The sequence below is a fragment of the Cheilinus undulatus genome, unplaced genomic scaffold (genome assembly GCF_018320785.1).
Source record: "Cheilinus undulatus unplaced genomic scaffold, ASM1832078v1 Contig14, whole genome shotgun sequence".
NCBI classification, from domain to species: Eukaryota; Metazoa; Chordata; class Actinopteri; order Labriformes; family Labridae; genus Cheilinus; species Cheilinus undulatus.
In genome coordinates this window covers 74,045-85,939 of record NW_024571681.1, presented here as the reverse complement: position 1 = coordinate 85,939, position 11,895 = coordinate 74,045, and the positions used below count along the sequence as shown (strand labels likewise).

General features: G+C 50.9%; 1 protein-coding gene across 1 annotated transcript in view; it reads left to right on the top strand.

Annotated features, from left to right (window-relative positions):
• The window catches only part of LOC121506625 (NACHT, LRR and PYD domains-containing protein 12-like), a 44,654-nt gene that overhangs the window by 21,824 nt on the left and 10,935 nt on the right, over window positions 1-11,895 (top strand). Inside the window, exon 10 of the mRNA XM_041782441.1 lies at window positions 622-795. Coding sequence (XP_041638375.1) covers window positions 622-795 — 174 coding nt within the window. The remainder of the gene's footprint in view (window positions 1-621; window positions 796-11,895) is intronic.

Sequence of the window (11,895 nt, the reverse complement as noted above, 5' to 3'; positions counted from 1 at the left end):
AAACAGCAAAAACATGGCAAAAAATGAATGGAAAAGTGACTAAAATAGGCAAAAATGTGGGAAAATGGTAAAAAAAAAAAAAACAGCGAAGAGTGGCAATAATCCTGAAAACAGTGGCATTTCATGGCAAAATGCAGTGAAAAAATGGGCAAAAAAGGGGAAAAAAAGGAAAAAATTGCAAATAGCAAAAAGCAGGGTAAAAGAGACCAAAAAACTGGTGGCAAAAATGGGATAGGAGCATTAAAAATGGGCAACAAATGATGGCAAAAGTGGGCTTTAAAAATTAAAGTCAACCGTATTAATGTGGGGACTCAAACTGATTAATGTGACTTCCAGTGGATAGTTTCTGAGGTCATAGTTTCCCTTTATAAAGGCTTTCTTGGGGAATAATACTTCAAATGAGGACACAGAAGAGCCACATGTTTAGTATCACTGGTATTTCTGCTGTTAGTTATTGATGATGTGAAGAGGAGTTTGGCTTTTATGGTGACATTAGGATGATATGTGAAGAAGGATGTCTAATGGCACATCCCAGATAAATGAGTACTGTTGATCTGCATTCTATAGCTGAACTGAGCTGACTACATTGCTTTATACCTTCATCACTGATTCTTCATCCAGATTGTGGGGCTGCAGTCTGTCAGAGATCAGCTGTTCTTCTCTGGCCTCAGCTCTGAAGGTCAACCCCTCCCATCTGAGAGAGCTGGAGCTGTGGGAGAACAACATCAAGGGATCAGACCTGAAGTTGCTGTTTGATCTGGTGGAGAGTCCTCACTTCAGACTGAAGACTCTGAGGTTAGTAGATTAGTGCATATCGGCTGGCTCTTATTTTAAACTCAGAGATGTGTGCTGCTCATGGAAAAAGAATGAAAGCCTGTTATTTCCCGGAATCTCAGGCTGTCAGCTGTTTGAGACACAGGCGATCCAAAAACCTTCACCTGTCTACAAAATTACATCAACCATGATGCAGCCATGTACAGCTGACACATCCATAACTCATCTTTGTTTTATATTTGAAACAGACACAGAACAAACTGCGGGGGCAGTGTTGAGCCATGTAGACAGCAGTTTAACTCAGAGCAGCGGCACAGTGAAGAAGAATCATTTGACAAATAGCGCTTCATCATTTTCAGAGGAAATACGGCCCAGTATTCTTAAAGTTTTTAAAGGGTACAAACCAGTACATGATGTTAGCTCACCTGAGCTCACAGCTGGGCAGAGGACGGACTGTTCTCTCTGCAGGACTGTGATGTCATAATCTATGATAGAACAGACATGAGCGTGAGGGCGGGCACGCTTTAATGCACAGATCTATGATAGAACAGACGTGAGCGTGAGGGCGGGCACGCTTTAATGCACAGATCTATGATAGAACAGACGTGAGCGTGAGGGCGGGCACGCTTTAATGCACAGATCTATGATAGAACAGACGTGAGCGTGAGGGCGGGGACGCTTAAATGCACAGATCTATGATAGAACAGACGTGAGCGTGAGGGCGGGCACGCTTTAATGCACAGATCTATGATAGAACAGACGTGAGCGTGAGGGTGGCCACCTTTAAATGCACAGATCTATGATAGAACAGACGTGAGCGTGAGGGCGGGGATGCTGACATGCACAGATCTATGATAGAACAGACGTGAGCGTGAGGGTGGCCACCTTTAAATGCACAGATCTATGATAGAACAGACGTGAGCGTGAGGGCGGGAACGCTTAAATGCACAGATCTATGATAGAACAGACGTGAGCGTGAGGGCGGGGACGCTTAAATGCACAGATCTATGATAGAACAGACGTGAGCGTGAGGGCGGGAACGCTTTAATGCACAGATCTATGATAGAACAGACGTGAGCGTGAGGGCGGCCACCTTTAAATGCACAGATCTATGATAGAGCAGACGTGAGCGTGAGGGCGGCCACCTTTAAATGCACAGATCTATGATAGAACAGACGTGATTGTGAGGGCGGGGACACATAAATGCACAGATCTATGATAGAACAGACGTGAGCGTGAGGGCGGGGACACATAAATGCACAGATCTATGATAGAACAGACGTGATTGTGGGGGCGGGGACACATAAATGCACAGATCTATGATAGAACAGACGTGATCGTGAGGGAGGGGACACATAAATGCACAGATCTATGATAGAACAGACGTGATCGTGAGGGTGGGGACACATAAATGCACAGATCTATGATAGAACAGACGTGAGCGTGAGGGCGGGGACACTTAAATGCACAGATCTATGATAGAACAGACGTGAGCGTGAGGGCAGCCACCTTTTAATGCACAGATCTATGATAGAACAGACGTGAGCGTGAGGGCGGCCACGCTGACATGCACAGATCTATGATAGAACTGACGTGAGCGTGAGGGCGGGAACGCTTAAATGCACAGATCTATGATAGAACAGACGTGAGCGTGAGGGCGGGCACGCTTTAATGCACAGATCTATGATAGAACAGACGTGAGCGTGAGGGCGGGGACGCTTAAATGCACAGATCTATGATAGAACAGACGTGAGCGTGAGGGCGGGCACGCTTAAATGCACAGATCTATGATAGAACAGACGTGAGCGTGAGGGTGGCCACCTTTAAATGCACAGATCTATGATAGAACAGACGTGAGCGTGAGGGCGGGAACGCTTAAATGCACAGATCTATGATAGAACAGACGTGAGCGTGAGGGCGGGCACGCTTTAATGCACAGATCTATGATAGAACAGACGTGAGCGTGAGGGCGGGAACGCTTAAATGCACAGATCTATGATAGAACAGACGTGAGCGTGAGGGCGGGCACGCTTTAATGCACAGATCTATGATAGAACAGACGTGAGCGTGAGGGCGGGAACGCTTTAATGCACAGATCTATGATAGAACAGGCGTGGCGTGAGGGCGAACGCAAATGCACAGATCTATGATAGAACAGACGTGAGCGTGAGGGCGGCCACCTTTAAATGCACAGATCTATGATAGAACAGACGTGAGCATGAGGGCGGGGACGCTTAAATGCACAGATCTATGATAGAACAGACGTGATCGTGAGGGCGGGGACACATAAATGCACAGATCTATGATAGAACAGACGTGAGCGTGAGGGAGGGGACACATAAATGCACAGATCTATGATAGAACAGACGTGAGCGTGAGGGCGGGACGCTTAAATGCACAGATCTATGATAGAGCAGACGTGAGCGTGAGGGCGGCCACCTTTAAATGCACAGACCTATGATAGACCAGACGTGAGCGTGAGGGCGGGGATGCTTAAATGCACAGATCTATGATAGAGCAGACGTGAGCGTGAGGGCGGCCACCTTTAAATGCACAGATCTATGATAGAACAGACGTGAGCGTGAGGGCGGCCACGCTGACATGCACAGATCTATGATAGAACAGACGTGAGCGTGAGGGCGGCCACGCTGACATGCACAGATCTATGATAGAACAGACGTGAGCGTGAGGGCGGGGATGCTGACATGCACAGATCTATGATAGAACAGACGTGAGCGTGAGGGCGGGCACGCTTTAATGCACAGATCTATGATAGAACAGACATGAGCGTGAGGGCGGCCACGCTGACATGCACAGATCTATGATAGAGCAGACGTGAGCGTGAGGGCGGGGACGCTTAAATGCACAGATCTATGATAGAACAGACGTGAGCGTGAGGGCGGCCACGCTTTAAATGCACAGATCTATGATAGAACAGACGTGAGCGTGAGGGCGGCCACCTTTAAATGCACAGATCTATGATAGAACAGACGTGAGCGTGAGGGCGGCCACGCTGACATGCACAGATCTATGATAGAGCAGACGTGAGCGTGAGGGCGGGGACGCTTAAATGCACAGATCTATGATAGAACAGACGTGAGCGTGAGGGCGGCCACGCTGACATGCACAGATCTATGATAGAACAGACGTGGCGTGAGGCGCCACGCTGACATGCACAGATCTATGATAGAACAGGACGTGAGGCGTGAGGGCGGCCACGCTGACATGCACAGATCTATGATAGAACAGGCGTGGCGTGAGGCGGGGATGCTGACATGCACAGATCTATGATAGAACAGGACGTGGCGTGAGGGCGGCCACGCTGACATGCACAGATCTATGATAGAGCAGACGTGAGCGTGAGGGCGGCCACCTTTAAATGCACAGATCTATGATAGAACAGACGTGAGCGTGAGGGCGGCCACGCTGACATGCACAGATCTATGATAGAACAGACGTGAGCGTGAGGGCGGGCACGCTTAAATGCACAGATCTATGATAGAACAGACGTGAGCGTGAGGGCGGCCACGCTGTAATGCACAGATCTATGATAGAACAGACATGAGCGTGAGGGCGGGCACGCTTTAAATGCACAGATCTATGATAGAACAGACGTGAGCGTGAGGGCGGCCACGCTGACATGCACAGATCTATGATAGAACAGACGTGAGCGTGAGGGCGGCCACCTTTAAATGCACAGATCTATGATAGAACAGACGTGAGCGTGAGGGCGGCCACCTTTAAATGCACAGATCTATGATAGAACAGACGTGAGCGTGAGGGCGGGGACGCTTAAATGCACAGATCTATGATAGAGCAGACGTGAGCGTGAGGGCGGCCACGCTGACATGCACAGATCTATGATAGAACAGACGTGAGCGTGAGGGCGGCCACCTTTAAATGCACAGATCTATGATAGAACAGACGTGAGCGTGAGGGCGGGGACGCTTAAATGCACAGATCTATGATAGAACAGACGTGAGCGTGAGGGCGGGGATGCTGACATGCACAGATCTATGATAGAACAGACGTGAGCGTGAGGGCGGGGATGCTGACATGCACAGATCTATGATAGAACAGACGTGAGCGTGAGGGCGGCCACGCTGACATGCACAGATCTATGATAGAACAGACGTGAGCGTGAGGGCGGGGACACATAAATGCACAGATCTATGATAGAACAGACGTGATCGTGAGGGAGGGGACACATAAATGCACAGATCTATGATAGAACAGACGTGAGCGTGAGGGCGGGGACACATAAATGCACAGATCTATGATAGAACAGACGTGAGCGTGAGGGCGGCCACCTTTAAATGCACAGATCTATGATAGAACAGACGTGAGCGTGAGGGCGGGCACGCTTTAATGCACAGATCTATGATAGAGCAGACGTGAGCATGAGGGCGGGAACGCTTAAATGCACAGATCTATGATAGAACAGACGTGAGCGTGAGGGCGGGGACACATAAATGCACAGATCTATGATAGAACAGACGTGAGCGTGAGGGCGGGGACGCTTAAATGCACAGATCTATGATAGAACAGACGTGATCGTGAGGGCGGGGACACATAAATGCACAGATCTATGATAGAACAGACGTGAGCGTGAGGGAGGGGACACATAAATGCACAGATCTATGATAGAACAGACGTGAGCGTGAGGGCGGGATGCTTAAATGCACAGATCTATGATAGAACAGACGTGAGCGTGAGGGCGGGATGCTTAAATGCACAGATCTATGATAGAGCAGACGTGAGCGTGAGGGCGGCCACCTTTAAATGCACAGATCTATGATAGAACAGACGTGAGCGTGAGGGCGCCACGCTTACACGCACTGATCTATGATAGAACAGACGTGAGCGTGAGGGCGGCCACGCTGACATGCACAGATCTATGATAGAACAGACGTGAGCGTGAGGGCTGGCACGCTTTAATGCACAGATCTATGATAGAACAGACGTGAGCGTGAGGGCGGCCACGCTGACATGCACAGATCTATGATAGAACAGACGTGAGCGTGAGGGCGGGCACGCTTTAATGCACAGATCTATGATAGAACAGACGTGAGCGTGAGGGCGGCCACGCTGACATGCACAGATCTATGATAGAACAGGACGTGAGCGTGAGGGCGGCACGCTTTAAATGCACAGATATATTATAGAACTGACGTGAGCGTGAGGGCGGGGACGCTTAAATGCACAGATCTATGATAGAGCAGACGTGAGCGTGAGGGCGGGGACGCTTAAATGCACAGATCTATGATAGAGCAGACGTGAGGGCGGCCACCTTTAAATGCACAGATCTATGATAGAACAGACGTGAGCGTGAGGGCAGCCACGCTGACATGCACAGATCTATGATAGAACAGACGTGAGCGTGAGGGCGGCCACGCTGACATGCACAGATCTATGATAGAACAGACGTGAGCGTGAGGGCGGCCACCTTTAAATGCACAGATCTATGATAGAACAGACGTGAGCGTGAGGGCGGCCACCTTTAAATGCACAGATCTATGATAGAACAGACGTGAGCGTGAGGGCGCCACCTTTAAATGCACAGATCTATGATAGAACAGGACGTGAGCGTGAGGGCGGGACGCTTAAATGCACAGATCTATGATAGAGCAGACGTGAGCGTGAGGGCGGCCACGCTGACATGCACAGATCTATGATAGAGCAGACGTGAGCGTGAGGGCGGCCACGCTGACATGCACAGATCTATGATAGAACAGACGTGAGCGTGAGGGCAGCCACGCTGACATGCACAGATCTATGATAGAACAGACGTGAGCGTGAGGGCAGGAACGCTTAAATGCACAGATCTATGATAGAGCAGACGTGAGCGTGAGGGCGGGGACGCTTAAATGCACAGATCTATGATAGAGCAGACTTTATCGTGAGTGAGGAAACGCTTAAATGCACAGATCTATGATAGAACAGACGTGGCGTGAGGGCGGGACGCAAATGCACAGATCTATGATAGAGCAGACGTGAGCGTGAGGGTGGCCACGCTGACATGCACAGATCTATGATAGAGCAGACGTGAGCGTGAGGGCGGGGATGCTGACATGCACAGATCTATGATAGAACAGACGTGAGCTTGAGGGCGGGGATGCTGACATGCACAGATCTATGATAGAACAGACGTGAGCGTGAGGGCGGGGACGCTTAAATGCACAGATCTATGATAGAGCAGACGTGAGCGTGAGGGCGGGGACGCTTAAATGCACAGATCTATGATAGAGCAGACGTGAGCGTGAGGGCGGGGACGCTGACATGCACAGATCTATGATAGAGCAGACGTGAGCGTGAGGGCGGGGATGCTGACATGCACAGATCTATGATAGAGCAGACGTGAGCGTGAGGGCGGGGATGCTGACATGCACAGATCTATGATAGAACAGACGTGAGCGTGAGGGCGGCCACCTTTAAATGCACAGATCTATGATAGAACAGACGTGAGCGTGAGGGCGGCCACCTTTAAATGCACAGATCTATGATAGAACAGACGTGAGCGTGAGGGGCCACCTTTAAATGCACAGATCTATGATAGAACAGACGCGTGGCGTGAGGGCGGGACGCTTAAATGCACAGAGCTATGATAGAACAGACGTGAGCGTGAGGGCGCCACGCTGACATGCACAGATCTATGATAGAACAGGACGTGAGCGTGAGGGCGGGACGCAAATGCACAGATCTATGATAGAACAGACGTGAGCGTGAGGGCGGCCACGCTGACATGCACAGATCTATGATAGAACAGACGTGAGCGTGAGGGCGGGGACGCTTAAATGCACAGATCTATGATAGAACAGACGTGAGCGTGAGGGCGGGGATGCTGACATGCACAGATCTATGATAGAACAGACGTGAGCGTGAGGGCGGCCACGCTGACATGCACAGATCTATGATAGAACAGACGTGAGCGTGAGGGAGGGGACACATAAATGCACAGATCTATGATAGAACAGACGTGAGCGTGAGGGCGAGGATGCTGACACGCACAGATCTATGATAGAACAGACGTGAGTGTGAGGGCGGCCACCTTTAAATGCACAGATCTATGATAGAACAGACGTGAGCATGAGGGCGGCCACGCTGACATGCACAGATCTATGATAGAACAGACGTGAGCGTGAGGGCGGCCACGCTGACATGCACAGATCTATGATAGAACAGACGTGAGCGTGAGGGCGGCACGCTTTAAATGCACAGATCTATGATAGAACAGACGTGAGCGTGAGGGCGGGCACCTTTAAATGCACAGATCTATGATAGAACAGACGTGAGCATGAGGGCGGGGACGCTTAAATGCACAGATCTATGATAGAACAGACGTGAGCGTGAGGGCGGGGACGCTTAAATGCACAGATCTATGATAGAACAGACGTGAGCATGAGGGCGGGGACGCTTAAATGCACAGATCTATGATAGAACAGACGTGATCGTGAGGGCGGGGACACATAAATGCACAGATCTATGATAGAACAGACGTGAGCGTGAGGGCGGGAACGCTTAAATGCACAGATCTATGATAGAACAGACGTGAGCGTGAGGGCGGCCACCTTTAAATGCACAGATCTATGATAGAACAGACGTGAGCATGAGGGCGGGAACGCTTAAATGCACAGATCTATGATAGAACAGACGTGATCGTGAGGGCGGGGACACATAAATGCACAGATCTATGATAGAACAGACGTGAGCATGAGGGCGGGGACGCTTAAATGCACAGATCTATGATAGAACAGACGTGAGCGTGAGGGCGGGATGCTTAAATGCACAGATCTATGATAGAACAGACGTGAGCGTGAGGGCGGGGATGCTTAAATGCACAGATCTATGATAGAGCAGACGTGAGCGTGAGGGCGGCCACCTTTAAATGCACAGATCTATGATAGAACAGACGTGAGCGTGAGGGCGGCCACGCTGACATGCACAGATCTATGATAGAACAGACGTGAGCGTGAGGGCGGGGATGCTGACATGCACAGATCTATGATAGAACAGACGTGAGCGTGAGGCGCCACGCCCATGCACAGATCTATGATAGAACAGACGTGAGCGTGAGGGCGGGCACGCTTTAATGCACAGATCTATGATAGAACAGACGTGAGCGTGAGGGCGGCCACGCTGACATGCACAGATCTATGATAGAACAGACGTGAGCGTGAGGGCGGGCACGCTTTAAATGCACAGATCTATGATAGAACAGACGTGAGCGTGAGGGCAGCCACCTTTAAATGCACAGATCTATGATAGAACAGACGTGAGCGTGAGGGCGGCCACCTTTAAATGCACAGATCTATGATAGAACAGACGTGAGCGTGAGGGCGGGGACGCTTAAATGCACAGATCTATGATAGAGCAGACGTGAGCGTGAGGGCGGGGACGCTTAAATGCACAGATCTATGATAGAACAGACGTGAGCGTGAGGGCGGCCACGCTGACATGCACAGATCTATGATAGAACAGACGTGAGCGTGAGGGCGGCCACGCTGACATGCACAGATCTATGATAGAGCAGACGTGAGCGTGAGGGCGGCCACGCTGACATGCACAGATCTATGATAGAGCAGACGTGAGCGTGAGGGCGGCCACCTTTAAATGCACAGATCTATGATAGAACAGACGTGAGCGTGAGGGCAGCCACGCTGACATGCACAGATCTATGATAGAACAGACGTGAGCGTGAGGGCGGCCACGCTGACATGCACAGATCTATGATAGAACAGATGTGAGCGTGAGGGCGGGCACGCTTTAAATGCACAGATCTATGATAGAACAGACGTGAGCGTGAGGGCGGCCACCTTTAAATGCACAGATCTATGATAGAACAGACGTGAGCGTGAGGGCAGCCACCTTTAAATGCACAGATCTATGATAGAACAGACGTGAGCGTGAGGGCGGCCACCTTTAAATGCACAGATCTATGATAGAACAGACGTGAGCGTGAGGGCGGGGACGCTTAAATGCACAGATCTATGATAGAGCAGACGTGAGCGTGAGGGCGGCCACGCTGACATGCACAGATCTATGATAGAACAGACGTGAGCGTGAGGGCGGCCACGCTGACATGCACAGATCTATGATAGAACAGACGTGAGCGTGAGGGCGGGGACGCTTAAATGCACAGATCTATGATAGAACAGACGTGAGCGTGAGGGCGGGGATGCTGACATGCACAGATCTATGATAGAACAGACGTGAGCGTGAGGGAGGCCACGCTTACATGCACAGATCTATGATAGAGCAGACGTGAGGGCGGCCACCTTTAAATGCACAGATCTATGATAGAACAGACGTGAGCGTGAGGGCAGCCACGCTGACATGCACAGATCTATGATAGAACAGACGTGAGCGTGAGGGCGGCCACGCTGACATGCACAGATCTATGATAGAACAGACGTGAGCGTGAGGGCGGGGATGCTGACATGCACAGATCTATGATAGAACAGACGTGAGCGTGAGGGCGGGGATGCTGACATGCACAGATCTATGATAGAACAGACGTGAGCGTGAGGGCGGCCACGCTGACATGCACAGATCTATGATAGAACAGACGTGAGCATGAGGGCGGCCACGCTGACATGCACAGATCTATGATAGAACAGACGTGAGCGTGAGGGCGGCCACGCTGACATGCACAGATCTATGATAGAACAGACGTGAGCGTGAGGGCGGGGACGCTTAAATGCACAGATCTATGATAGAGCAGACGTGAGCGTGAGGGCGGCCACCTTTAAATGCACAGATCTATGATAGAACAGACGTGAGCGTGAGGGCGGCCACCTTTAAATGCACAGATCTATGATAGAACAGACGTGAGCGTGAGGGCGGCCACCTTTAAATGCACAGATCTATGATAGAGCAGACGTGAGCATGAGGGCGGGAACGCTTAAATGCACAGATCTATGATAGAACAGACGTGATCGTGAGGGCGGGGACACATAAATGCACAGATCTATGATAGAACAGACGTGAGCATGAGGGCGGGGACGCTTAAATGCACAGATCTATGATAGAACAGACGTGAGCGTGAGGGCGGGATGCTTAAATGCACAGATCTATGATAGAACAGACGTGAGCGTGAGGGCGGGGATGCTTAAATGCACAGATCTATGATAGAGCAGACGTGAGCGTGAGGGCGGCCACCTTTAAATGCACAGATCTATGATAGAACAGACGTGAGCGTGAGGGCGGCCACGCTGACATGCACAGATCTATGATAGAACAGACGTGAGCGTGAGGGCGGCCACGCTGACATGCACAGATCTATGATAGAACAGACGTGAGCGTGAGGGCGGCCACGCTGACATGCACAGATCTATGATAGAACAGACGTGAGCGTGAGGGCGGCCACGCTTAAATGCACAGATCTATGATAGAGCAGACGTGAGCGTGAGGGCGGCCACCTTTAAATGCACAGATCTATGATAGAACAGACGTGAGCGTGAGGGCAGCCACCTTTAAATGCACAGATCTATGATAGAACAGACGTGAGCGTGAGGGCACCTTTAAATGCACAGATCTATGATAGAACAGACGTGGCGAGCGAGGGCGCCACCTTTAAATGCACAGATCTATGATAGAGCAGGACGTGATCGTGAGGGCGGAACGCTAAATGCACAGATCTATGATAGAACAGACGTGATCGTGAGGGCGGGGACACATAAATGCACAGATCTATGATAGAACAGACGTGAGCGTGAGGGCGGGGACGCTTAAATGCACAGATCTATGATAGAGCAGACGTGAGCGTGAGGGCGGCCACGCTGACATGCACAGATCTATGATAGAGCAGACGTGAGCGTGAGGGCGGCCACGCTGACATGCACAGATCTATGATAGAACAGACGTGAGCGTGAGGGCAGCCACGCTGACATGCACAGATCTATGATAGAACAGACGTGAGCGTGAGGGCAGGAACGCTTAAATGCACAGATCTATGATAGAGCAGACGTGAGCGTGAGGGCGGGGACGCTTAAATGCACAGATCTATGATAGAGCAGACGTGAGCGTGAGGGCGGCCACGCTGACATGCACAGATCTATGATAGAACAGACGTGAGCGTGAGGGCGGGGACGCTTAAATGCACAGATCTATGATAGAGCAGAC